Below are 27,425 nucleotides of genomic sequence, written 5' to 3' on the forward strand. Positions count from 1 at the left end.
CCGGAGTCCACCATCCCCCCCATCCCCACCCCGCCGGGCACAGTGCAGGGGCCTGGTCGCCCCCCTGCAGCCGGCACTGTCAGCCTGGGCATGATTCTGGCCCCCCTGGGCGGGGGTGACCGGCCTCGGTGGGCCCTGAGTCGCAGGCACGCTGAGACCCCCCCCGCGCCACACTGGGGTGGAACAGCCTCTGGAGAATCCTGCCCGCCCGCCAGGGGCCAGTGTGGACGTGGATCTGGCTGGTCTCTGCCTCCCAGGGCCCATCCGGGGAGACCCAGGTTGCGGGGGGGCGGGTGGAGCTGAGCAGAGGGCCAAGGGGAGACCTACAGCCAGGCTGGACCGATCTGGCTCCCAGCTGAGAGCTGGTGCTGGGGCTAAGGGATGCAACGTTCAGGGATGCTGAAGGGCTGGGGGAAGGGAGGATTTCTGATTGCTTTCAGCCAGTCTCCCAAGCCTTGCTCACTGCCTCGGGCAGAGCCGGGCGGGAGGGGTCGGCTCAGGCTCCCTGGACCTGGTCGCTAGCGCCAGCCTCATGGCTGCTCCCCAGGGCTGCTGGTGGCTGCTCCATGGCTCTCCCGGGCTGTTAGAGTGGCCGAGGCCTCTTCTCTGGGCCAACCGGGATGGCTGGTGCTGCACTGCCTGGTCGGCAGCTGCTCTGTGGCTCTCCAGGGCTGTTGGGGTGGTGGGGGCCACGCTTGCTGCCCCCGTGTGGTCATACTGGCGTATAACAGTCCCTGCTATCAGAGCCCTCCCTTTCTGTGTGATGCGAAACAGTCGCATTCCAGGCACATCCCATTGTCCTGGCGCAACCAAGCCCTGCCCTTGCTTTCAGTTGCTGTAAGAGGAGGCTGCCCACCGCATGGGGTGGTCCTGGCTCGTCCCGTTTGGGAGGAGGTCTTGAACAGACTCATGGGCGGCAGGACAGACAGACGCACAAACTCTCAAATATACAGTATATAGACCACAGTGCTGATTGGCGGCTCTGTCCTGGGCCCCTTCCTGCTAAGACGGACCTGCCCCAGCGAGCTTTCAGTCTAACTCGACAAAGGGTGGGAGGGGAAACTGAGGCACAGAAAAAGGCAGTGCCAGGACTAGAACCAAGGTCGGTGGCATTCCGCTGTAGGGCTCTGCCCCCAGGCTCGTGCTGCTGCTTTTGCCTGCATCCCTGGTGGCAGAGCTCCAGCCGTTGCCTGCTGCCGGGGAAAGTGCTCGGCCAAGGGAAAGCCTGTACTTGGAGCTGGGGCGTAGCCAGAGCCGGTTTGGGGTCACCAGCAGCGAGGCTGCCCTGGCCGGGGGTAATGGTGGGAGCCCAGGAGATGTAGGGAGGGGCACAGAGCGGGGGTCCTACATGGGGAAGCTGCCGGCGGTGCCAGATGCACACACAGGCTGGGAAGGGCGGAGGGGCAACGGTCTGAAATGTGAGTGTTTCCCTCCCTCCCCGCTCAGGCAGCGGTGTGAGAGGAGACCCCAGAGGACAGGCTGGATTTTGGCTCCCCCTGCGCAGGCTCCATGTGCCGTCCCCTGGAATGAGCGGTTTGTTCGGGCCGGCCCGGGCGCCCCTGGCAAGCAGGTGTACGGAGGAGCGAGCCAGGGGACCCAAACCCCTGATCTCCGGCACCGCCGGGGCCTCACCTGCTTCGCTTTCTGCCCCCGCACCCCACCCGGCTTCTCTCCAGTGCAGCCACGAGCTCCGGGGTCAAAGCCCAGGGGTTGGGCCCTGGGACGTCAGGTGGGGCTTGCGAGGGTCAGGGGCTTGCCTGGCCGTGGGGTGGCGTGGGAGGGCCCCACAGTGCCGGGTGGCCGTGGAGAGCGCCCCGTCCCTGGGCCTAGAGTCTGAGCAGCGGCGAGACCGTGGCGAGACCGTCCCTGCCTCCAGCGGGGACCTTGGCACCCGGCCCGTGTGGCCTGTAGCGTTGGCCAGGCTCGTCTGACAGGCCTTCCGCCTACCCCTCCCAGCCCCTGCAGACCTCACTCCTTGCCTTGAGCCCCCCAACATCCTGCCTTGATTCCTGCACCCATCAGACCCTGCCCTGAGCCCCCCCACCTCCCAGCCCCCTTCCCTGACTCCTGCACCCTCCACCCCTTGCCCTGAGCCCCCCCACCCCCACCCCTGAACCTAAGTGACATCAGGTAAATCCTCCAATATAAAAAAAGTGAAACCCATTGGAACTGCCTGCTGATTTTCTGCTCCACCTTTGCTCCCTTAACCATGGAAATTCCTGTTCTTTGTGAGCTACAGCGTGAAGTCCCGGATTCTGCCGCCTCTGGACTTTGATCATGACTTTGTGACTGTCCCTGTTTGGGAGAGAACAGGGGGAGGTCGCAGGGGGAGGGGCCTGCAAAGTGAAGCGGGGGAGGGCCCTGGCGGATCCTGGAAATTGGGCGGACAGGTATCGATCAGGGCTCCCGGTAAGCTGTGCATCTGGGCAGCCACCCAGCAGAGATTCAAATGGCGCCCAGTGGCAGAAACTCCACAGCCGGCAGCATGTGTTGCCTTGGGTGGTGCACATCCACACCTGCCTCAGCGCACAGAACAAAATGTATTCCGCTCATGGATGGGAAAAAAAATAGAGGGAACATTTTTATTGACGACTGAGCAGGTGGCGATGCCACAGCTGCAGATGACAACGGCAGAGTCATTGAGGCAAGTCACAGCACTGCTCTGTGCCTCAGTTTCTCCCTCTGTAAACGTGGAGATACTGATACAGCCCTGCCTTGTAAAGCACTTGGAGGCTTCCCTCTGCTAAGAGCTTGGGATTCTCATTATCTCCCCCCACTTCTGCGTCCCAGACAATAAACTGCTGTTTCTTCATGGGAGAATACGAAATAAGGGATGGATATTTCTTCCTCCCCAGCCCCTCTTACCCAAATCCTTTGCTGGTCCCCGTTAGTTTCCAAAGGGAGAAAACAGGAGGTTGGGTGTTGGGGCTGCCACAAATTCTTTGCTAAGGAGAGAGAAGAAAAAAGTTTCAGGGAGATGTTTCTATCGCGAGGCCGAGCCCTGGAAGGCAGCGACCTGAGAAACACAAAATGTATTTTGCTTTAGCTGCTGAACCCCAGTTCTCCAAGTCTGAAACACCATTCGGTCCTTTGCGCTGTGAGTGGCGGCTGAACTCACTGGAACACAGCATGAAAAAGCGAGATCAGGGCCCGTCGGGCCGGGCGCCCAGACACACAGTGACCGAGATCAGGGCCCGTCGGGCCGGGCGCCCAGACACACAGTGACCGAGATCAGGGCCCGTCGGGCCGGGCGCCGCCCAGACACACAGTGACCGAGATCAGGGCCCGTCGGGCCGGGCGCCCAGACACACAGTGACCGAGATCAGGGCCCGTCGGGCCGGGCGCCGCCCAGACACACAGTGACCGAGATCAGGGCCTGTCGGGCCGGGCGCCGCCCGGACACACAGTGACCGAGATCAGGGCCCGTCGGGCCGGGCGCCGCCCAGACACACAGTGACCGAGATCAGGGCCCGTCAGGCCGGGCGCCGCCCAGATACACAGTGACCGAGATCAGGGCCCGTCGGGCCGGGTGCCGCCCAGACACACAGTGACCGAGATCAGGGCCCCGTCGGGCCGGGCGCTGCCCAGACACACAGTGACCGAGATCAGGGCCCCATCGGGCTGGGCGCCGCCCAGACAGACAGTGACCGAGATCAGGGCCCGTCGGGCTGGGCACCGCCCAGACAGACAGTGACCGAGATCAGGGCCCGTCGGGCCGGGCGCCGCCCAGACACACAGTGACCGAGATCAGGGCCCGTCGGGCCGGGCGCCGCCCAGACACACAGTGACCGAGATCAGGGCCCCGTCGGGCCGGGCGCCGCCCAGACACACAGTGACCGAGATCAGGGCCCCGTCGGGCCGGGCGCCGCCCAGACACACAGTGACCGAGATCAGGGCCCGTCGGGCCGGGCGCCACCCAGACACACAGTGACCGAGATCAGGGCCCGTCGGGCCGGGCGCCGCCCAGACACACAGTGACCGAGATCAGGGCCCGTCGGGCCGGGCGCCGCCCAGACACACAGTGACCGAGATCAGGGCCCGTCGGGCCGGGCGCCGCCCAGACACACAGTGACCGAGATCAGGGCCCCGTCGGGCCGGGCGCCGCCCAGACACACAGTGACCGAGATCAGGGCCCCGTCGGGCCGGGCGCCGCCCAGACACACAGTGACCGAGATCAGGGCCCCGTCGGGCCGGGCGCCGCCCAGACACACAGTGACCGAGATCAGGGCCCGTTGGGCCGGGCGCCGCCCAGACACACAGTGACCGAGATCAGGGCCCCGTCGGGCCGGGCGCCCAGACACACAGTGACCGAGATCAGGGCCCGTCGGGCCGGGCGCCGCCCAGACACACAGTGACCGAGATCAGGGCCCGTCGGGCCGGGCGCCGCCCAGACACACAGTGACCGAGATCAGGGCCCCGTCGGGCCGGGTGCCGCCCAGACACACAGTGACCGAGATCAGGGCCCCATTGAGCCGGGCGCCGCCCAGACACACAGTGACCGAGATCAGGGCCCGTCGGGCCGGGCGCCGCCCAGACACACAGTGACCGAGATCAGGGCCCGTCGGGCCGGGCGCCGCCCAGACACACAGTGACCGAGATCAGGGCCCGTCGGGCTGGGCGCCGCCCAGACACACAGTGACCGAGATCAGGGCCCGTCGGGCCGGGCGCCGCCCAGACACACAGTGACCGAGATCAGGGCCCCGTCGGGCCGGGCGCCCAGACACACAGTGACCGAGATCAGGGCCCGTCGGGCCGGGCGCCCAGACACACAGTGACCGAGATCAGGGCCCGTCGGGCCGGGCGCCGCCCAGACACACAGTGACCGAGATCAGGGCCCCGTCGGGCCGGGTGCCGCCCAGACACACAGTGACCGAGATCAGGGCCCGTCGGGCCGGGCGCCGCCCAGACACACAGTGACCGAGATCAGGGCCCGTCGGGCCGGGTGCTGCCCAGACACACAGTGACCGAGATCAGGGCCCGTCGGGCCGGGCGCCGCCCAGACACACAGTGACCGAGATCAGGGCCCGTCGGGCCGGGTGCTGCCCAGACACACAGTGACCGAGATCAGGGCCCGTCGGGCCGGGCGCCGCCCAGACACACAGTGACCGAGATCAGGGCCCCGTCGGGCCGGGCGCCGCCCAGACACACAGTGACCGAGATCAGGGCCCTGCCGGGCCGGGCGCCCAAACACACAGCGACCGAGATCGGGGCCCCGTCGGGCCGGGCGCCGCCCAGACACACAGCGACCGAGATCAGGGCCCCGTCGGGCCGGGTGCCGCCCAGACACACAGTGACCGAGATCAGGGCCCGTCGGGCCGGGCGCCGCCCAGACACACAGTGACCGAGATCAGGGCCCGTCGGGCCGGGTGCTGCCCAGACACACAGTGACCGAGATCAGGGCCCGTCGGGCCGGGCGCCGCCCAGACACACAGTGACCGAGATCAGGGCCCGTCGGGCCGGGTGCTGCCCAGACACACAGTGACCGAGATCAGGGCCCGTCGGGCCGGGCGCCGCCCAGACACACAGTGACCGAGATCAGGGCCCCGTCGGGCCGGGCGCCCAGACACACAGTGACCGAGATCAGGGCCCGTCGGGCCGGGCGCCCAGACACACAGTGACCGAGATCAGGGCCCGTCGGGCCGGGCGCCGCCCAGACACACAGTGACCGAGATCAGGGCCCCGTCGGGCCGGGTGCCGCCCAGACACACAGTGACCGAGATCAGGGCCCGTCGGGCCGGGCGCCGCCCAGACACACAGTGACCGAGATCAGGGCCCGTCGGGCCGGGCGCCGCCCAGACACACAGTGACCGAGATCAGGGCCCGTCGGGCCGGGCGCCGCCCAGACACACAGTGACCGAGATCAGGGCCCGTCGGGCCGGGTGCTGCCCAGACACACAGTGACCGAGATCAGGGCCCGTCGGGCCGGGCGCCGCCCAGACACACAGTGACCGAGATCAGGGCCCCGTCGGGCCGGGCGCCGCCCAGACACACAGTGACCGAGATCAGGGCCCTGCCGGGCCGGGCGCCCAAACACACAGCGACCGAGATCGGGGCCCCGTCGGGCCGGGCGCCGCCCAGACACACAGCGACCGAGATCAGGGCCCCGTCGGGCCGGGTGCCGCCCAGACACACAGTGACCGAGATCAGGGCCCCGTCGGGCCGGGTGCCGCCCAGACACACAGTGACCGAGATCAGGGCCCGTCGGGCCGGGCGCCGCCCAGACACACAGTGACCGAGATCAGGGCCCGTCGGGCCGGGCGCCGCCCAGACACACAGTGACCGAGATCAGGGCCCGTCGGGCCGGGTGCTGCCCAGACACACAGTGACCGAGATCAGGGCCCGTCGGGCCGGGCGCCGCCCAGACACACAGTGACCGAGATCAGGGCCCGTCGGGCCGGGCGCCGCCCAGACACACAGTGACCGAGATCAGGGCCCCGTCGGGCCGGGCGCCGCCCAGACACACAGTGACCGAGATCAGGGCCCTGCCGGGCCGGGCGCCCAAACACACAGCGACCGAGATCAGGGCCCGTCGGGCCGGGCGCCCAGACACACAGTGACCGAGATCAGGGCCCCGTCGGGCCGGGCGCCGCCCAGACACACAGTGACCGAGATCAGGGCCCTGCCGGGCCGGGCGCTGCCCAGACACACAGTGACCGAGATCAGGGCCCTGCCGGGCCGGGCGCCCAAACACACAGCGACCGAGATCGGGGCCCGCACAGTGACCGAGATCAGTGGCAGCCCTAACACCCACCCTTCTGTTTTCCCACCCTGCAATCGAACGGTGACCAGCAAAGAGAAGAGGGGGCTGGGGAGGAAGAACTCTCCATCCCCTAGTTCGTATTCTCCAATGGAGAAATGGCAAATTAATTTCTGGGACACAGAAGACGGGGGGGTGGGGGGGGGGAGACTCTCGCTCTCAGCAACAGGAGGCCTCAAAGTGCTTTACAAGGCAGGGCCAGATAGGCAGGAAACCCTTTGTAGCCAGGCAGGGCCCGCTCCGGCCAGGTGCAGGCATGTGGGGCTGCCAGCAAAGCCACCAGGAGCCCCTGGTTAGATCCCCCACCCTGCCCAGACAGCTCCTACAAGCCAAGGCCTGGAGGGCCCGTGACATTACACAGGACCATGGGGCCCGATCCTGGCTTGCTTAACCCATCTTTCCTGCAGCGCGTCCCCTTTAAGGCACGGCCCCCCTACCCGAACCGCGATGTCCTGCCAGCCCCAGGGAAGCCACAAACTTTGCACTTTGTCATCGCCCAGGCCACGTCTCCGGCCTGGCAGCCCGGGGGAAAGCTACAGAATCAATATTGACCTTGCCGAGCGCACCTGCTCCTCCGGCTCAGCTCTGGGAACGTGGCTCCGGCCGGGAAGCGGCTCCGAGCCAGCGGGAGCCTGGGGCGGCTTGGAGGGGAGAACGGAGCCTCGTGTTTCTAGCGCTGCTGCCGGTTACGTGGATCCCGGCACCACCCCGCCGCATGCGAGACCCTGCCCGGGCCCCCGGCTGCTCCAGGCACAGCACAGACCAGCCCCCCTCCCACATCAGGAGCCCCTATTGTGCTGGGCACAGCACAGCCCCTCCCCAAACAAAACCGGCCCCCCCACTGTGATAGGTGCAGCACAGAGTCCCCCACGAGATGGGGGGCCAGGCTGTAATTATGATCAGGACCCACCCTGCAGTCCCTGCTACGAGCACCGGACCCTTTCTTCCAGATTTCCCTCACCCCCGTGACAGATGCGGAGCCGAGAGCAGCATGGCTGGCAGCAGCTCAGAGAGGCTGAAAGCTGAATGGCCCGTAACGCCGGGTCCGGCCCGCCCAGGGCGCTGCCCGCACCCTACCTGCCAAGCAGCCAGCTGAATTCAGATCCTCCGCGACCCGCCGGAGCCGCAGTTCCACCGAGCCCCGAGGCCCCTTTGCACCTGCCCGGCTGATCGATCGCTAACAGCCCCGCCCCCTGCCCCGCGCATCTCCCCACCTGGCCGGAGACGGGTGGCGAGCGATCTCCCGGCCCGCTCGCGGGGCAGGGGCGCTGGGCCAGGAAAACAGCACAAAGGCAGCGCAGGCAGAGGGAGGCTGGCGGGTGCCAAGTAACTTGACCTTCCCCTGACAGGTACGAGAGAGCGGAAGCCCAGCCCAACCCAGCTGCTCAAACAAACAGGGCGCATGCAAAGCGGCTCGGCTGGGCGCAGAGGGGGCCAGTGGCTCAGCACCAGGAGGGGCATCGCACTGGGGCGTTCCCCGCCCCCCGGGCTCAGCCGGGGCAAAGAGGAACCCAGTTCAGTGGCTGGTCTGGCCCCAGACAGCCTGGGTTGACAGAGAGGTGCCAGGAAATGCGACCGCATGAGGGTTTGAGCGCTGGACGGATGCCACTGCAGCTCCCCAGCAGGGTGAGAGTCGCCCCAGAGATGGGGAAACTGAGGAGGAGGAAGAGGCAGTGACAGAGCCAGGAATAAAACCCGAGTCCGGGCTCCCGTACGCACTCGAAGCACTAGACAAGCCCCCTCCCAGAGCTGGGGCAGGGGTGAGAACCCAGGAGTCCCGCCTCCCTGCTCTAACCACTAGACTTCACTCTCCTCCTCCAGGAGTGCCGACTGGAACCCAGGAGTTCCAACTCCCAGCCGCCTCTCTGCTCCAACCACTAGACCTCACTGCTCTCCCAGAACTCCAATGAGAACCCAGGAGTCCTGTCTCCCTGCTCCCGCCCCCGCCTTTTTCCCTCCACAGAGCTGGGACTATCCGAGTCCCAATCCTGCTTCTGTAGCCCTCCCCCAGGCTAGGGGGAACTGAGACGGCTCTAGGGGTCGAATTCCCTTCCCACACAGGCTGGCTGATGGCAGATGCTGGAAGACAAGGCAAGGCACAGCTCTGTCCCGCACGGGGCGGTCCCCAAAGGCCTTAATCAGAACATCACCACGGCCACGGATGAGCAGGAACCCGGCTGCATTGCAGCCCAACAAAGGGAAACTCTAATCTCGCCCCATTGAAACTTCCCCGGGCTCTCCCTTCCCTGACCTGTCCGCATTCAGAGGCAGGATCCTGTATCTGCAAAGGCCATTTCTTGGAGAGTTGGAGGGGAACTGAATGGGACCTTTGTGGGGAGACCTGATAACCCATCTGCACGCCCTGCGTGTACAGCAGCCCCTCCCCGTGGCGACAGGAAGGACAGCAGCCTGCTCTAACGCACCCCGCTGGGCCCTGGGGAGCAGAGAAATGGGCACCACGCACCATGCTACAGCCCTGCCCCATGCCCCACCATAGACCCGAAGGCTGGGCCCCAAAGCCAGTCCTGTCTGAGAGGGGGAAGAGGCCGGCAGGTCTCCCCATGTGCAGAGCCCGAGCGGAATTAGCTCAGGGAACGTCGAAAGGCTGCTTGATCCGGTCGGTAAGTAGCTAGGCAGGCGGGGGAGCTCGGTGCACCGGCACACAAGGCTGCAGACAGGGAAAGAGGCAAACGTTTAAACAGCGAGGGAATGAACCAACAGGACAACTGATCCAGGGCCTGGAGGCTGGGGGAGAAATCCCCCTCACTAGAGCCTTTAAATCAAGACGGGACGGCGTCCGGTGCACTCTAGCTCGACCACCAGAGAGGGGCTGGAGATGGAGGGCTGGCTGGGAATCCCCGGCCTGGGCCGTGCAGCTGGGAAGACCAGCTGACGATTTATACAGTCACACCTGAGGGCCCGCTCCCACTCCAGGACCGCTTTGTGCCAGGCGTATTAGGTGTACTACGGTAGCACTGAGGGACCCCGCCCTTGAACAAGGCCCCCATTGTGCTAGGCGCTGCATAAATCACTGAGCTCAAAGCCCGTCCCTTCGGGCCACCGACTGAGAATGGAGCAAGTCCCCTTCATTCCCGCTTAGGAACCCCCAGGACACCCAGCCCCTCCCCTCTGCCCCATTTCCCCCGAGGAGACGGGAGCGGTTCAGGGGGACTGTGCGCGACAGCCCCCCGCGGTGCAGATCTACCACGCTTCTCTAGTGCCCATCGCCAAGGGCCTCGCAACCCCTCGGAGAGGTAGGGCCGCGGCATCACCCTCCCCCCGTGACAGATGGGGAAACTGAGGCACGGAGCGGCTAAGTGCTGTAGCCCAGGGAAACAAAGACAGGGGCAGAGCTAGGACTCGAATGCAGGACCAGCCAGGCTCCCTCCCAGAGCTGGCTCTGCCGTATGTACAGAGCGGGGGAAAGTCCGTGAGCGATCCCCTCCCTCCCCCGCCATCTCTTCGAGCCCTGCTGCCTCCTGTTCTTCTTGCCCCGAGCCAGGAGAGGCGGCTGCGGCACTGCGATGCCCCACGCCAGCCCCGCGGTTTTCCCACGGCCGGTGCACACCACAGCCGGAGCGCAGAACCAAGGGGGCGGTGCCCAGCCAGGCTCTTAGCCCCTCTACCACCTTCCCTCCGATGCATGTGATGAAGGCCCGACTCCCACAGGGTGAAATCAATATCCAGGGGGGCAATGGCCTATTCCCACCAACTGGCGCCCCCTGGCGCCTCCCCCCCCCCCCCGCTTGACGCAGGAGCTGGCCATGACAGCCACGCTGTGCATTTCAGCACCTGCCATCGGGGCTCTCCCGGCGCTTCACCTGTGCTTGTGAATTAAGCCCCTCAGGGGGAGGGGAGGTGTAGGACATTTCTCCCCTTTTACTGATGGGGAAACTGAGGCATACAGCAACGCCCTGACTTAACCCAGGTGTCCTGACTCCCGGGCTCTGAGCATGCTCTTTTCAGAGCCAGGCTTATAGAGCCCAGGGGCCCTGACCCTTTTCCCCTGCTGCTCTAACCACTAGACCCCGCTCTCCTCCCAGTGTCAGCAATAGAACAGTAGCTGGTGTTCCTGGCTTCCGTGCTGGGTCCCCCAGTGCACCCCCGTCAGCCTCCTCGCCTCCTTCTGGAGGCGCTAACCCCCTGCCGAGCCGGGGCCGCTCCCTATCCCAGTTCCTCCGGGGCCAGCTCGGAAAGCACAACACTCGCGGGTGGAGAGTCACGGCCAAGCCCTTTATTGGTGTTTCACATGAACGTGTCTGACGGGCGGCACCAGGAGGCGAGTGGGCTGCATACTTCTGCAGTGCTCAGAGGGCTTTGCAAACAGAGAGCCACCCCTGCACAACAGGGAAACTGAGGCACTGAGCGGCAACGGCAGAGTCCCTTACGGTCGCACAGTGAAGCAGCCGCAACACTGGGCAGTCGGAAACCAGAAGTCCTGGCTTCCGATCGCCTGCTCCGACCACTCCCTCCTGGAAACAGAACCCAGGAGGTCCCATCTAACCACTAGACCCCACACCCCTCCCTGAGCCAGGACTCCATTACACGCTGCCCTCTGGCTCTAAGCACTAGGCCATGCTGCAGCCTGTCCAAGGCTCTGCGCCCCCCACGGCTCCTCTTCTCGCCTCCTGCGGGCCGGCTCTCTCCGTCCTCCCCATGCGCAGCGAGAGGGGTCTTGGCGGGGCCACCCTGCCCCTCGTTAATTGCATGTTTCACAGCAGGGTTCTCAGCCCAGAACCGGGCGAGGGGGCAAACTCCTCCCCTCACTTCCCTCTGCCCAGGAAGATGGCCGTTTTCAGCACCTTGGGGACGTGGCGGATGGTGAGTGAGACCCGGGTTCCCCGGCGCAGCTCATCCCCAAGCCCCGCGCCACAGGCTGCCGCGTTGGCCACCTTCTGCGTGACGGCGTCGGAGGTGGTGGGCTGGATCCCATGCAGGTACCGGACGTACATGTCCTCGCGCAGGACCAGGAGGCTGCGCGGCTCCAGCAGCAGGGACAAGAAGTGGCGTTGCTCCGCCGTCTGGGGCGCAGCCACCTGGGAAGGACAGCAGCGCATGCTCAGGGGGAAGCCAGGTCTGTCTGCAGCCGCCCCACAGATCTGGACCCCAGATTAAGAAGGGCAGGAACTTGCTCCATCAGAGACCACAGTGATGGGCACCGGCTGAGTGTCTGGCTGTCGGCAATGGATTTACCCCTCCACCCTCGGTAGGAAGTAGAGCAGTTCTGTCGGGGCAGGGGAGGCCTTTCTGTTCTGCGTTTGTGAAGCCCTTTGCACAAGGTGGGTTCCTGATCAGAATTAGGGCTCTGAGACGCTACTGTAATATAAAGATCTCCACCTTACGGACCGGAGGCCCAGGGAGGCTAAGTGACTTGCCCAAGGTCATAAAAGATGGCACTAGCAGAGCAGGGACTCAAACCCAGGACTCCAAAATCCCCATGTAGCTCCCTAACCACTCAGCCACCCTTCTTCTCTGCTCCCCCACAGGCCTTGACAGGACAAAAAAAATGACACTGACTCATCCATTAAAAAAAAAAAGAGAGAGAGAAATGGTGACACGAAGTACAAACAGAAGTGGTGTTATTTTCTCAGCTCCCTTTCAGAGGTGCGGATCTCAGGGACCGTGTGATTCCCTTTCGGGCACACCGTCTTGTGAACTGTAGCACAGCCGGGCAAACCATCTCAGACCATTAGTTGATTCAATGAAAGATGTGATTTTGGCCAATGCCAAACTATTTGCCAATTTGGTCATTTTGGCCAGTCATAAATTTGGGGTAGGGGAGAAGGAGAAGGCAATTTACGCCTCCACTCCCGGTAGGAAGGAGAGCAGTTCTATGGGGCAGGGGAGGCCTTTCTGTTCTGCGTTTGTGCAGCTCCTGCTGTTACTAGCCTTCGCACCCCACACCATGCCCAGCTCGGGGGGGTTCAGCCCGGAAGGGACCCGGTACAAATTCCCGCTTGGGAGCAAACCCCAACCAAACTTTCTGATTCATCTCCGAGCAGCAGGAAATGCCCCGACCCAAACCGATTTGTTTTTATTTTTCAGAACTGCCACCAAACCCAGAGGGGAGAAAATAAAATGGGATGTTCCGGCGGCTGCTTGCAATTCTTTCTGGCTCACCTGCTCGCTGGCCGCCTGCTGCCCTCTGCTGACCGGACGGTAGAAGTCCAGCAGCGTGTGCGATCCCAGGCTGATGGTGGTGACGGTAGGGAAGTACAGAGGCCCGTCTTCATGTGGCTAGGGGGAGCCAAGGTATCAGACGAAACACAAACACAGAAGGATCTCTCTCCAGCCCCTCTCCCCCCACCCCGGCTCTCCTCTCAGCACCCAGCGTGGAACACGGATCTACACACCAAAGACCCGGGTGCCAACCCATCACACACAGGCCCCGCTGCGGAGCAGATGCCTGCCTGACATGCCAGCCTTCCCCGCCAGCGCACAAGGCAAAGCCGGGAGTGAGCGCAGGGGTGTACGTGCCCTGGGCTCATGTCACTGGTGCCGTGCTCCACACCCGAGATAGAAACATGGCTGGGAAGCAATCTGAAGGCTCCAGGGGTCCCGGTAAGCTGGGCGCTTGTACAGCCACTCAGGAGAGATTTCAATGCTGCCCAGCTGATTAGCAGAGCCCCCATAGCTGGGTTTTGTTTCTACTGGAGGTGCACATTCGCACAGGCCTTGGTGCATACAACACATTTTATTCCGCACATGGATGGAAAAGATTAGAAGGAACATTGGGCCTATGGAAAGGTAAGAGGACAATGGCAGCCAGGAATCCAGACACAGAACCCCCCCAAGTCTAGCCACTAAACCCCACTTCCCATCCAGAGCCGGGGACGAACCCAGGAGCCCTGATTCCCAGCCCTCGGATCTAACTACTAGGTATCAGTCCCCCGCCAGAGCCAGGGATAGAATCCTGGCTCCCAGGCCCTCCTTCCCACCCCCTCACTAACCAGGACACTCCTGGGAGAGCCCCGTTTTGGCTCTCTGGACTCTGCCCCTCTGCAGTAGGGTTTGCCCCCCAGATGCTGATCAGGTGAGTCTCGGAGGCTGCCCCAGGCTGGGGAAGCCGCCCTGAAGTCGAGTCTCGAGGCAGCCGGCGAGTGGCGTTACCATGATCCCCTGCCCGGGGAGGTATTCGTTCACTAGTACGTGGTTGGCCAGTTTCCCTCCAAAGGCGCCGAGGACGGAGACTTTCTCAGCGTAGCTCTGCAGCCAGGCTGGCATCTTCTCCGGGACCATCCCTTTGGGGTGGGGCAGCCCTCCTGGGAGGCAGAGAATACAGAGGGGAGCCGGCGTCGGGAGGGACCCGTCAGGGCCCAGAGATCCAGGGAGGAAGGTGCTGTGTGACACCCCCACCCGCCCTGCTGGGTGGAGTCGCCCCCTACTGGCCGCTCGCCAGGATTTACCAGCTCCGGCGAAATATGCGAATTAAATGTTACCCGGCTGCCGAAAGTTTGTGAATGGGTTTGCCAGTCCCTGGTAGAAACAAGGCTGGGAACCACTGCTCCCTGGCCCAGTCACTGAGGCACCCTCCCCACCCCTGCAAGTCCCTGCACCCAGAGGCCTGGCCACACCGGCTGCTGGCCCCTTGCCACGTACGGGGGGGGTGGGGAGGGGCTGTCCAACCTGGATCCACTCTGGTTTTGCATTCACTGGTTGCTGTGCTGTGTGATCCCTCCTGCCCGACGCTTGTCTGCAGAGACTGTGTGTGCGTCTGTGTGCAGGGCCCAGCGGGGGAGGGAGCCCTGGGGGGAGGCGCATAGGCCATGGCCCAGCGGGTGAAAGCCCCCCCCCCCCCCCAAGAGGACTAGGCTGTCTGCCCTGGCTCCTGTGGAACATGGAGCCTGCGCTGCGCTGGATCTTGGAGAAGCAATAAACCTTTTATTGTACTGGCTGGCGAAGAGTCAGGTCTGGCTGCGGATGAGGGTGCAGGGTCGGAGGCTCCCCGATGCGCCGTCGCACCCCTCCCCCCACGGCGTGGGGAGGGGCACATACCCCCCCCCCATGCGTCACCCCAGCATGGACGGAAGGATTAGAGGGCCCATCGCTCCAGAGGCGTTTTGCCGGGAAGCTGATTAAGCCCCGGACAAGCGGCAGCAAGGAGTCCCCTCTGGAGCAACACTGGTGGAGAAGTCTGGGTCCCGGGGTCCCCTGGAGGGGGCTGGGCTCAGGGAGACTCTCCTGCAGCCCCACCCGCTAACGGGAAGACCTGACTGAGGGCAGCCCCCGGCAGCCTGGGACGGAGGAGGGGCCTGGGTTACCTGTGGGGCGGTCCTCGAGCAACAAACCTGGCCCTGGAGGAAAGGGGCTGAAATACCCACGCTGGAGGGAGCCTCGCCTGCCAGGGAGTGGCGTGAGATTGGGGAAACCGAGGCAGGGTCGCTGTACACGTCCCCTCAGCTCTGCAGACGGCGAGTCCCGGCTGTTCCCCAGCCAAAGCACACGCCTCCCCGCCCTGAGGCCGGCTGCTCTGCCTGGCTTCCAAAGCGGACGCCTTCTGATCCTGACCGACCCCGACTAGACCCCGGGTGGGAGCCAATTCCCCAGCCCCTGGGGTCACCTGGGCGCCCGCCACGGGGACGCAGAGAACTCACCCCAGTTCTGCAGCTTCCTTCCGGACAGCTGGGTCCACTTGGGCTTGGGGGCAGCATAGACCTGTGGGGCGAACACAGGGAAGGGCTGAGAGGCCTTTGCTGGGGGGGGGGGGGGGGGGGGGGAGAACAAAGTGTCTGGGACAGCGTGGGACCCACTGGGCTGGCACTGCCGGGCACAGAGTAGGGGACCAGCCCTGCCAGGCAGAGCTGATAATCGGAGCTGTCAAGTGACTGAAAATATTAATCGCGATTGGTCGCCGCGGGAACCGATATTCGAATCCCACAGACACTAGCGCTCTGACCCAGAACTCCGATTCCCCCGGGGCTGCTTCCCTTTCCCCTTCCGGTCCCTGTCAGGGAGCGAGAGCCAAGTGCGCAGCCAGTCTGCCCCCGCGCTCCCCAGCCAGTGCGGAATGCAGCAAGCTGGGTGCTTCCCCCTTGCACTTCCCCCTCGTTCCCTGACAAAGGGGGACCAGCCAGCAATGTCCCGTAGGAATTGGGGGGAAGGGATTCAGCCCCCCTGCCCTCCCTAATGGGCACCTGGAGGTTGGGAGGCTCAGGGCGGGGGCAGTCCCAGACCAGGGGAGGGGGGCACCCCCAGCTAGCCCCTTTCATGTGCCTGGGGATTCTGCCTCTTTTCCGTGTGGTTGGCACGAGACGCAGTCCCATTCCAGGCACATCCCATTGTCCTAGCACAGTGGTCACCAACCAGTCGATCGGGATCTACTGGTCGATCTTGGAGCCTCTGATGGGGATCCTGGCTGGTTTGGCCAAGAGGCTGTTAAGTGCCAGCGCTTCAGCTGCCCCTCTCCCTACTGCTGCGCATCTCCTGCCCTTTGCCTTGGAGCTGCCTGCCCTCCGTCCCCCGCCCTCCCGCCCAGGAGCCTACTGCTTGCTGTGCAGGGCAGGGGAGGGAGAAAAGGGGCGCTGATGTCACAGTGCCCCCCCCACCTCTCTCCACAGAGCAGAGTGGGGGGCACAACAGGACTTGGGATGGAGTTTGCTGGCTGCTTCCGGGAGTGGTGCAGGGCCAGGGCAGGAGTGAGCCTGCCTTAGCCCCACGGCACCACCACCCAGGAGCCACCCGAAGAAAGCAGGGCCCAGTCGGAGCCCACATCCTGAACCCCTGCCCCAGTCAGGAACCTCCTCCTGCACCCCAAGCCCTGAGCACTTCTGCATCCAAACGCCCTCCGGGAGCCTGCACCTAGAACCCCTCCAGCACCCCAACTGCCTGCCCCGAGCTCAGCTCAGAGCCCCTCTCGTATTCCAAATCCCTTAATCCAAGTCCAGAACCTACACCCAACCCTCTGCCCCAGCCTGGTGAAAGTGCAGTAGGATGGGGGAAGGAGGGAGGATGGAGTGAGCAGGGGCACGGCCTCAGAGAAGAGGCACAAAAGGGGCAGGGGCAGGGGATTTGGGTTTGAGGTGGCTCCTGGATTGCACTTAAATTCAAAAAGCGATCTCATGCTTAGAAAGGCAGCACAAGCAAATCCTCTCCTGACTTTAAGCCGGGGTGGGGAACCTGAGGGTACGTCTACACCGCAGCGTCGTTTCGGAATAACTGACATTATTCCAAAATAACATAGCCCGTGTCTACACTACAAGCCGTTATTTCGACCTCATGTCAAAAGAACGACAAGCTGGAGGACTTCTCACTCCGATGCCTGGAACTTAATTTTACAAGGCATAAGGGAAGTTGGAGGAAGATCTTGGACTTCCTGCTGTGGAGACAGCGCCAAAAGCCAAAATTAGCCATTTCCACTTCAGCTACGCAACTGACGTAGCTCAAGCAGCGTAGCTTATTTCGGCTGTGTGGACGTGCCTTTAGGCCCAGGGGCCAGATGTGGTACCTGGCTTGCCTGGCCCTGGCCCCCGGGGCTCCTGCCCCCAGCATCAGGGAGCCCACATTGGCAAGCCAGCCCCTGCAGCCCCCCGCCCGACTGATTTTTCCGTGGGTCAGCAGCCCCCATCCCAAAAAAGCTTCCCTAACCCTGCTTTAAGTTACGATCAGAGGAAGCTGAATACAGGCAGTCCCCGGGTTACGTACAAGATAGGGACTGTAGGTTTGTTCTTAAGTTGAATCTGTATGTAAGTCGGAATTGGCGTCAGCCGCTGCTGAAACTGATCAGTTTCAACCGCGGCTGAATCTGGACGCCAGTTCTGACTTACATACAGATTCAACTTAAGAACCCCAGGCATCCCCAAGTCAGCTGCTGCTGAAACTGATCAGCGGCTGATTCCAGGAAGCCTGGGGCAGAGCAACTCTGCCTCTGGCTTCCTGTAGTCAGCCGCCGGTCAGTTTCAGCAGCGGCTGACTTGGGGACGCCGGGGGCAGAGCAGCTGGGGTGCTGCTGGGTTGCTCCAGTAGCGCGGCTTCTCGGCGCTACTGAAGCAACCCAGCAGCACCCCAGCTGCTCTGCCCCAGGCGTCCTGATTCAGCCGCTGCTGAAACTGACCAGCAGCGGCTAAATCAGGACGCCTGGGGCAGAGCAGCTGGGGTGCTGCCGGGTTGGTCCGGAGCGGCGCTGCGGGACCAACCCGGCAGCCCCCAGCTGCTCTACCCCAGAGGTAGGCAAGAAAAGCCTGGTCTACTGGGGGGGGGGGGGGGCACTAGCTGCACCCCCCCAGCAAACCAGGGAGACGGGGGTGGCGGGACCGCCCAAGTCCTCCAAGGCTTTGCTCACCGTCTCCCTGGTCTGACCTGGGAGACGCGGAGCAAAGCCGCAGAGCACGCGGACAGCGGGACAGTCCAGGCGCGCCGCAGCTGTCCCACTGCTGGCGTGCTCCGAGGCTTTGCTCCCCATCTCCCTGGTCTGCTGGTCAGACCAGGGAGACGGGGAGCAAAGCCTTGGAGCACGCCCGCAGTAGGACAGACCAGGCGTGCTTGGGCTGTCCCGCTGTCCGCGTGCTCTGCGGCTTTGCTCCCCGTCTCCCTGCAGACCAGGGAGATGGGGAGCAGCTTTTCTCGCCCCAGAGGACGGGGGCGGTGGACCACGGCGCATCTGGGCATCCCGCCGCTCCCATCCTCCGGGGCGAGAAAAGCTCTGTTCGTAACTGCGTATCTGACATAAGTCGGAACTGCCTGTACTGAATTTGGTGCTCCTAGCTCCTCCCCTTTAGGAGGAGTTCTGGAACAAACAGGCAGACTCTCTAAAATATATAGTCGATGGGGCTAACGACCCCTCCCACCTACGGAGGCTGCTAGGCTTCTGGGGCAGGGACTGTCCCTCTCGCTCTGGGTCCGTGCCACGCCCAGCACAAGGGGGTCTGGTCTGAGTTGAGATCTCAAGGTGCTACTGTAACACGCCAATGTACGTAAGGTGTTTACTGGGCCTATCGCACCGGGATGGGGTGGGCGGTGGGAGGACACGGGGACTCCACATCTACAAAGGCTGGGTCTGTCTGTGCACGAAGGGACTGGGATCGAGATCAAAAGGGAAGTGAACAGACAAACCAGCCTGCTCTTATCGGAATCAGGCAGGGAACTCTTCCCTGCAAGAGCAGCAGCAGGCCTCTTATACCATGGAGATAGGAAACCCAGTGGAAATCACACGTACCTGGTGCAGGAGACAGGCCTCCTCCGACTCTGAGATAAAGTCTGGCACATAATAGACCGTTGGAGGAGCCTGCAATCAAAACATACTAATAACACCACCAGCAGCTATTCGTCAGTAGGCCCCAAAGCACTTTACAAAGGGAGGCCAGGGTCATCCTCCCCATTTGACAGACTGGGAAACTGAGGCACTGAAATGGAATGAGATTTGCCCAAAGTCACCTCACAGGCCAAATCAACAACAGACACCATGTCCCCCAATTGCCAGCCCAGTGCTCTATCCACCAAGTTCTATGCCAACCTTGCAAACACCCTATGCAATGAGTTTGCTGGGTCTCAGCGAGACAGGTGCCCCTCAGACAAACCCACTAGTAGGATCTATGCTATTTGCCCTTCCACTCCCCACATCATGGGAGCAGAGAACCCAATGGCTGAATGCACCTCGCAGCCTGAACTCCCTTTCCACGCATAGAACGGGCCTCCCTCCACAGCACTTTTCTTATCCAGGCGAGGGTTTTACACTAGTGGAGGACAACCACAGGCTAAACCCCCCCGTTTAAACCTCTCCCTCCTTTACTCCCATTCACTAGCTGGTTACCTGCTCTACACGAAAGGCCTCCAGTGCCGGGATCTTGGTGCCGGGCTCTTCCATTTCAAACAAGGGGCCTGCAATGGCTGGATGGTCCAGTCTTCTGGGTTCCCCTCCTGGGACTGCGGCAGATCCATGGAAAGGAAGCAGAGGAGGCACCATTAGCTATCTCAGAGCCACAAACAGGAGCAAACCCTCAAAGTCTCCAAGCTGCACGGAGAGTCCAACAGGCATTGTACAGCTGTGGCGCTCACCCTGAGGAACGTGTATTCCTGGGGGTACACAGAGACCTTCCAGGGGGCACGTCAACTCCTCTGGATCAGTGTTTCTCATCCTAGGAGTCACCCCCCGAAGGGATCACAGGACAAGGCTGAGGGGTGTTTCAAGAGCAGGCAGTAAGGGGTGGCAAAGCAGGGTTGACTGATCAGGTCAGTAAAGCTAAGTCACATGCCCCAGCCCTGGGACACCGGGCTGGAGACTGAGGTTCCTGAACGGGGAGCAGGGCTGAGAACCACTGATCTGCAGCGCAACTGGCTTTAGCAGGGGGCACGGATCGAGCCTTGACATCCCACCGCGGCGTCCGTACAGGGCCAGCCTCACCTCGTATCCAGGGAAACTGAGGCAGGGAGCCAGGCAGCAACTTGTCCCAGGGTCACCAGGGCAGACCCCCGGGGAGCCGAATCCCAGCCCCCTGCTCTAACCTCTGAACCCCACTGCCTCCGCCCCCCAGCCAGGGGCAGACCCCAGGAGCCCTGGCTACCCCCCCCCCCAGCCAGGGGCAGACCCCAGGAGCCCTGGCTACCCCTCCCCCCCCAGCCAGGGGCAGACCCCAGGAGCCCTGGCTACCCCTCCCCCCCCAGCCAGGGGCAGACCCCAGGAGCCCTGGCTACCCCTCCCCCCCCAGCCAGGGGCAGACCCCAGGAGCCCTGGCTACCCCTCCCCCCCCAGCCAGGGGCAGACCCCAGGAGCCCGGGCTCGCAGAGGCTCATGGGAAAAGCTCCACTGGTTGAGCCTAGACCCTCCCTCCCTACCTGAGAAACCAGCACAGCCACTTCCGGGGACCTCTTGACCGACGCCCCCTCCCTCCAATCAGAAGCCACCGCTGAGCCAATCAGCGGAGGAGGGGGAAAAGCGAGAGCGGAGTGGCCAATCGGCTCTTGCAAAAGGAGGGGCCGACTTCAGCCAATGGGGGCGGGCCTCGAGCGCCTCAAGGTTCTAATCTAGGCAGCGGGAGCCCCACCCACCCCGCCCCTGACAACACCACGTGAGCGAGCGCAGCCAGCACAGGGCGGGGAGACCTTCCAGCCCATCCCCGTGGCCTCCTTCCCCCCCCATTGCCCCTCCCCCCAGGAGCCCCGTGTGCCCCCCATTGCCCCTCCCCCATCCCAGGGATTCCAGGTGCCCCCCATTCTCCTTCCCCCACCCCCCCTTCCCATGGGTTCCGTGTTTCCCCCCTTCCCCCCAGGGGCTCCGTGTGCCCCCCATTTCCCTGCCCCCCATTCTCCTTCCCCCACCCCCGGGGCTCCATGTCCCCCCCACCCCAGGGGCTCCGTGTGCCCCCCATTCCCCTGCCCCCCATTCTCCTTCCCCCACCCCCGGGGCTCCATGTCCCCCCCACCCCAGGGGCTCTGTGTGCCCCCCATTCCCGTGCCCCCCATTCCCGTGCCCCCCATTCTCCTTCCCCCACCCCCGGGGCTCCATGTCCCCCCCACCCCAGGGGCTCCGTGTGCCCCCCATTCCCCTGCCCCCCATTCTCCTTCCCCCACCCCCGGGGCTCCATGTCCCCCCCACCCCCGGGGCTCCGTGTGCCCCCCATTCCCCTGCCCCCCATTCTCCTTCCCCCACCCCCGGGGCTCCATGTCCCCCCCACCCCAGGGGCTCTGTGTGCCCCCCATTCCCGTGCCCCCCATTCCCGTGCCCCCCATTCTCCTTCCCCCACCCCCGGGGCTCCATGTCCCCCCCACCCCAGGGGCTCCGTGTGCCCCCCATTCCCCTGCCCCCCATTCTCCTTCCCCCACCCCCGGGGCTCCATGTCCCCCCCACCCCAGGGGCTCCGTGTGCCCCCCATTCCCCTGCCCCCCATTCTCCTTCCGCCACCCCTGGGGCTCCATGTCCCCCCCACCCCAGGGGCTCTGTGTACCCCCCCATTCCTAATGGCTGGGATTCTCTGTGCTCCTTGTTCTCCTTGTGCCATTGCCAGGGGCTTGTGTCACCCCCCTCCGCCCAATTTGCCCCATACCAGGGTCTCCCAGTATCCCCCTAGCCAGGGGTTCATTGCGCCCTCAGTCCCTCCTCCAGAACCAAGATCCCCCATTGTCCCTCCATGCCAGCAGCCCTGTGAGCACCCCGCACGGCCAGGGCTGTGTGTGCCCCTTCGTTCCCTCATCTGTTCCCCCTCCCGCACCACGGTCACTCCTTCTGTCCCGGCGCTAAGTCATCCACCGGTTCAGCTCTCCTGGCAGGACAGGCAGAGCCCAGAGGCTGTTGTGCTGGAAGGCAGGAATAGCTGCACTCTATCTGGAGCCGCATACCCTGCCCCGTGTCCCCCTCCACTCCCCCCACCAACAGAGCGCTGCTCAGTGACACCCAGAAACACCCAGAATCATGGGGCTTGATGCTGCAGCGTGCCAGAGGGATCCCTGGGAGCACAGCGGAGAGTCTTGCTTCCTCAGATGCTCTGATGGAAAGGATGCTGGCTCGGAGGCAGGGCTGGAGGTGGGAAAGACCATGGGACTAGGGCAGATGATTTATGAGGAGAGGCTGAGGGATCTGGGCTGTCTGCAGAAGACACACGTGAGCAGGGATTTGAGAGCAGCCTGCAGCTACCTGAAGGGGCAGAGGCATCTGGTGAGGGGGAACAGGGGGGTGCACCGGCCTCATGAGGCCCCCCCCACCAGGGGAAGGGCCAGGACAACCCCCCCTCCACCCCAGACCCTGTCTCTCTCTGCTCTAGTCCTGCCCCTGCTCTGTCCCATCCTTCCTCCATGCCCACCCTGCCTTTTCCCTCAGACAAGGTGGCCCCAGGGGACTAGTAGGGCTGGCTCCAGCAGCAGACATCTTCCCCCACAGCCCCCCGCACTCACCAGCTCATGCTGCTCTTTGGCTATGCTGCTCCATTTCCCGCTGGTGAATGTGGGGGGCAGGATCACTGGCCCTCTGACCCCACTAGTCCTCCTGCTGGCTACTAGCCAGCTCCTCCCGCCCGGGGGCTGGCCAACCCCTTATGCCTCCTCCCCTGCCCCTGCTTTGCACAGGGGGCTGGACTAGATGACCTCCTGAGGTCTCTCTCAACCCTCTTCTTCTGCAATTCTCAGAGCTATTCAGTGCATGCTGGAGAAAGCAACACTCATGTTCTGGCCCACATACCTGCGGAGAAAAGCGTGACCTTAAAACCTCATTGGCTTGTGATTGTGGAGTGCAATGCTGCGGAGGAGGGCGTGAGTTTTGTTTTAACCCCCCTGCTGAGATGCCACCTTCCTTCTCTCCCTCACCTCATCTTGCTCCCGAAACATGAGCTGGTTGGAGTCGGGGGGATGGGGCAGCGCAGTGCAGTGAGGAGGAAAAGCCAGAGACCTTTTACACAATGCACATAGAAACACTCTTTATTAATGACAGATAAGCAATAGGCATATTGATTTCTTCTCATGCTGAATTTTCCAGAGCGCCTGGATGGAAGGGAGAAGGAACAAGGCATGCAGAGTCAACAGTGAGCTCAGCAGCGGGAGAAACAAGCCACGCGCTAAACAATTGACAAGGAGCGTGGGTTACAAATCTTAAAAATAGTGTTAAAGAGACTTCGCCCGACGTGATTTCTATTATACAAACACGGAGGACCACTGCAAAGGAGGTGGAGCCAGACCGGGGCCAGGTTAGCGTGTCGCTGGCGGCCCTGACGGTGAGCATCGGAAACGCAAGCTCGGCCGGGGTGACTCGAGATGCGGATGGAATGGGGAAGACCCAAGATACCCCTAGTGACAAGGGCAAAGCTGAGCAATTGCAAGGGTTTTATTGCTAGAGAAAAGAACATGAGAGAGGATGGAACTTTTTATTGGGCTGGAGAGGGAGCGAAGAGGAGGCTACGCCTGTGTTTAGTGCCGTAACAGCTGAAAGGACAACATTCGGGGCCAGTCTAGGCTTTCTGTTCCTTTCGCAGGGGCAGCCACTGCACTGAGGGTCTCAAAGCCTTTTCATTATGCAAGCTTCATGGTCCCTCAGTGAGGTGGGGCAATGGCCTCATCCCTGTTTTGCAGATAGGGAAACTGAGGCACACACGAGGCGCAGGGGCTTGCCCATAAGGTGCTGAGCAGAGCTAGGAAGAAAATCCAGGAGTCTCCCCCCTCTAAACACTGAGCCATGATCCTTGCCAGCAGTCCTGGCTCTCTATTCCCATGCCCAGCATGCTTTTCCTGGTGTCAGGAACGGGTTTCCCTTTCAGGATGAGAATCCAGGCGTCCTAGCTGTCCCAGCTCTAACCACTGGACCTAGCTGCCTCAGGACGTTAGGGGACATGGCAGCAATGGTGGAGGATAGAGGGATGGATTCGAGGCCAGAGGCAGGAGGAACGATGGGTGGAGGAATAGGATGGATGGATGTAAGGATAAAATGAGATGGATGGAGAGAGAGTCTAGGCAGCTGCTCCTGGTTTCTAGCAATAACCACACCCTGTCTTGGGTAGTACCCCTCCAGCTAGCCCAGACAGCAGCCTGCAATACCTTCAGCTGCCCGGAGCCACGCCTGGCCACTTAGGGAGCACGACACCATCCTCTAAAGCAGCCGCTCACCTGAAAGACGCTCGGAGGCGGTTGGGAACATCCCGGACACCTCCAGCTTTCCAGCATTCCCGACCCCTGGCCTGCCCCGAAAGCCCTTTCTCCAGACCAGGCAAGGCCCCCTCCAGCGTGGACGCAGTTATCCCCAGCTCAGAGTGCTTACACCGGGGTAGCTATTCCCACATGGGACGCGGAATAAGCTGCCCCAGTACGAGGCACCTGTATCCTGGCTCATGCCAGCTAAAAGCTGGCTGAAGCAGGTGAGTGGCAGGTTCTATTTACCAAGCTTGTGGCCATGAGAGGAGAGACCCTTGCACCAATTCTACACACAGAATTTGTGCTGCCGCAACCACAGGGGCCAGAGCTGCGATTTTTCACTGATCCTGGTGCAGCAATCCAACTCCTGTGTAGGCTTAGTCACAAGGGATAAAGGTGACTTGTAGCCGGATATAGCTTGTTCCCCATCCTGCGTTCCCTGTAAGCTGTGCTTGTGCAGCTGCTCAGGAGAAATCCAAATGCTGGCCAGCTGATTAGCACAGGTTGGTTGTGTTTCTACTGGTGGTGCACATTCACGCGTGCCTCAGCACACGGAAAAAAAATATTCCGCACATAGATGGAAAAAATCTACATATGGATGGACAAGATTAGAGGGAACTTTGTATAACTACACTGGATTGCTGTAAGTGGGACAATGTCCGTGTCTAGACAAGACCTTCGGCTCGGTGGGGAACAGCAACGTGCCAGCTCCCATTTGTCCGTGGCTAATTTTTCTTTTAAAATAGTAAGGGTGATTTTCTTTTAAAAATATACTTTTTTTTTGTAAACCGCTCGAAAGGAAAAAAGTCTGGCGGGTTTGCCTGCAAATACAAAGTAATCGCGCTGAAGGGAGCGAATAAATGAGAATGAAGGAGGGATCAGGGGGTGTCTGGCAACCCGCTGTGTTGAGACCCGACCCCTCAAATCTGCCCTGAACTGGTGCAAGCTACTCCAAACTTTGAAGCCAACATCAGTTGGCCCCTGGTGGGGTTGTGTTACGAGGGGAGTGCTTAGCAATCGTTGTAAGCACTGATCTACCTTACAGATTTCCCCCCATAGTGACTGACCTGTGCACCCCAGAGCGAATGCCTGAGGGACTGGGGCTCTCTCCACTGCTTTCAGAGCGTCCCCAAATCTCACTGCTCTTTACAGCCCAACACAGGACCAGTCAAGATTGTCCTTCGGGTTGATGTGGTGCTATTAAACTGGTGCTCCACGGGCGTGGGGGGGCCGATGACGATTTTTAGGGCTGTGATTTTATACATTTCAGCACACACTAATGGAATATGTCTAAAGCAAATTTTAAACTCAGTTACGGCTCCCACGGCAACTTCAGAAACTGACCGGGGCTTGGCCTGTGAATTGGCTTCCTTACACTCAAATGTCTCTTTCATGAGATCCATGTGTTGCTAATAGCTCCAGCAAGCTAGGTCACTTACAAGTGACCTAGGTGCTTTCTGGAGGAAGCAAAGCCACAGAACAGGGACAGAAAGAGGTAGGGGGATGGGTCTTAAGACCCAGTGGTGCCCCACATTTTCAGGTGTCCTACACTGCTTTGTTTTCTGCATATGGATAAAGATGGCCCTGGGACCAGTTTCTCCTCCCTGGAAGGGACTGAGCAATCTAATACCATTCATCCTGAAAGAGAGCAGTACCTGAAAAAGGTGGCTTAGGCTGGGGAGGAGCGCTGCTGCCACACTCGGGGTGTTATGATGTGACCCTGTCCATGCCGCTGCAGTAATGCAGAGACAGGCCAGGTTAGATCAAGTTTCGTTGAGGAGCAAAACAAAGGGCCGGGTTCGGGGGGCGCTGGATCAGCCTCGCCCGGGTGTCAGGCTGAGAGCAATCGAACCGCAGAGGGAAATCGGTACCCGAGACGCTTGGCGTTTGTGGCACCACTCCCTGAAGGGGGTCGGGGGAGAAATCAAAGGGGAGCCTCCGAGCCCATATCACGTCTACGTGGGGTGGGGGTGCGTACGCACGTGGGGGTGGGGTCAGTGCAGCCTTTCTCACGGACGACGGGGCGACGTTCAATGGTACCAAGGCACTGGGGTTCACTAGAACTGCGACCGGGGGGGAGGGGAGAGCCCGACGGGGAGAGCAGTCTTTCGGTTAGTTGGAGAGCAGAGGACAGAGCGGAGGAGGGCAGGGGCGAGCGCCGTGGCCTTAGGACTGCATCTCCGCGCGCAGCATCCAGGGGAACCAGCAGCAGAAGAGTAATCTGAAAGAAACGAGAGAGGGGGAAGCGCTCGCCTAGCAGCTCGCAGCCGGGAAGAGGAAATGAGAAGGAAGCGGGGCAGAGACTGGCTTTGTGGTCAGTGTCTGTACAGTGCCTGGCACCACAGGAGCCTGCTCCAAAACTGGGGCGCCTAGGTGCTACCGTAATACACCTAATAGCAACAGACATGTACAGTGCCTGGCTCTTCTGGGGCTCCTAGGTGCTACTGTAATACACCTAATAGCAACAGACATGTACAGTGCCTGGCTCTTCTGGGGCTCCTAGGCGCTACTGTAATACACCTAATAGCAACAGAAATGTACAGTGCCTGGCTCTTCTGGGGCTCCTAGGTGCTACCGTAATACACCTAATAGCAACAGAAATGTACAGTGCCTGGCTCTTCTGGGGCTCCTAGGTGCTACTGTAATACACCTAATAGCAACAGACATGTACAGTGCCTGGCTCTTTTGGGGCTCCTAGGTGCTACTGTAATACACCTAATAGCAACAGAAATGTACAGTGCCTGGCTCTTCTGGGGCTCCTAGGTGCTACCGTAATACACCTAATAGCAACAGAAATGTACAGTGCCTGGCTCTTCTGAGGCTCCTAGGTGCTACCGTAATACACTTAATAGCAACAGAAATGTACAGTGCCTGGCTCTTCTGGGGCTCCTAGGCACTACCGTAATACACCTAATAGCAACAGAAATATACAGCCTCTGGCACCACGGGAGCCTGCTCCAAGACTGGGGCATCTAGGCACTACCGTAATACACTTAATAGCAACAGAAATATACAGTGCCTGGCACCACGGGAGCCTGCTCTAAGACTGGGGCACCTAGGTGCTACCATAATACACCTAATAACAGAAATATAAGGCCGGGTACCATGGGAGCCTGGTCCAACATAG

The 27,425-nt window shown here is 62.0% G+C and overlaps 2 protein-coding genes across 10 annotated transcripts in view; both read right to left on the minus strand.

Moving 5' to 3' along the window:
* Positions 1–20,660, minus strand: part of LOC102456975 (uncharacterized) — a 40,954-nt gene extending 20,294 nt beyond the window's left edge. For 2 of the 7 annotated variants that reach the window (XR_012898914.1, XR_012898913.1), the window contains exons 1-8: positions 19,748–20,360; positions 19,503–19,615; positions 18,909–18,977; positions 15,352–15,412; positions 13,868–14,019; positions 12,878–12,994; positions 11,560–11,793; positions 2,866–2,945 (exon numbers count right to left, since the gene is read on the minus strand). Coding sequence is in view for 5 of the 7 variants with exons in the window: in XM_075915286.1 (XP_075771401.1) it covers positions 2,866–2,945; positions 11,560–11,793; positions 12,878–12,994; positions 13,868–14,019; positions 15,352–15,412; positions 18,909–18,977; positions 19,503–19,615; positions 19,748–19,826 (905 nt within the window). In the remaining 2 variants the exon portion in view is untranslated. Of the gene's footprint in view, positions 1–2,865; positions 2,946–7,971; positions 9,851–11,559; positions 11,794–12,877; positions 12,995–13,867; positions 14,020–15,351; positions 15,413–18,908; positions 18,978–19,502; positions 19,616–19,747; positions 20,375–20,524 lie in introns of those variants that run through there. The other 5 variants (XM_075915288.1, XM_075915287.1, XM_075915286.1 and 2 more) reach the window with 5 other exon arrangements.
* Positions 20,661–23,079: 2,419 nt separating this feature from the next.
* The window catches only part of CLIP3 (CAP-Gly domain containing linker protein 3), a 30,697-nt gene continuing 26,351 nt past the window's right edge, over positions 23,080–27,425 (minus strand). For all 3 annotated transcript variants that reach the window (XM_075915301.1, XM_075915305.1, XM_075915304.1), the window contains exon 14: positions 23,080–26,519. In XM_075915301.1, the coding sequence (XP_075771416.1) occupies positions 26,465–26,519 (55 nt within the window). In that variant the 3' untranslated portion in view covers positions 23,080–26,464. The remainder of the gene's footprint in view (positions 26,520–27,425) is intronic.

Source organism: Pelodiscus sinensis, unplaced genomic scaffold (assembly GCF_049634645.1).
Source record: "Pelodiscus sinensis isolate JC-2024 unplaced genomic scaffold, ASM4963464v1 ctg34, whole genome shotgun sequence".
NCBI classification, from domain to species: Eukaryota; Metazoa; Chordata; order Testudines; family Trionychidae; genus Pelodiscus; species Pelodiscus sinensis.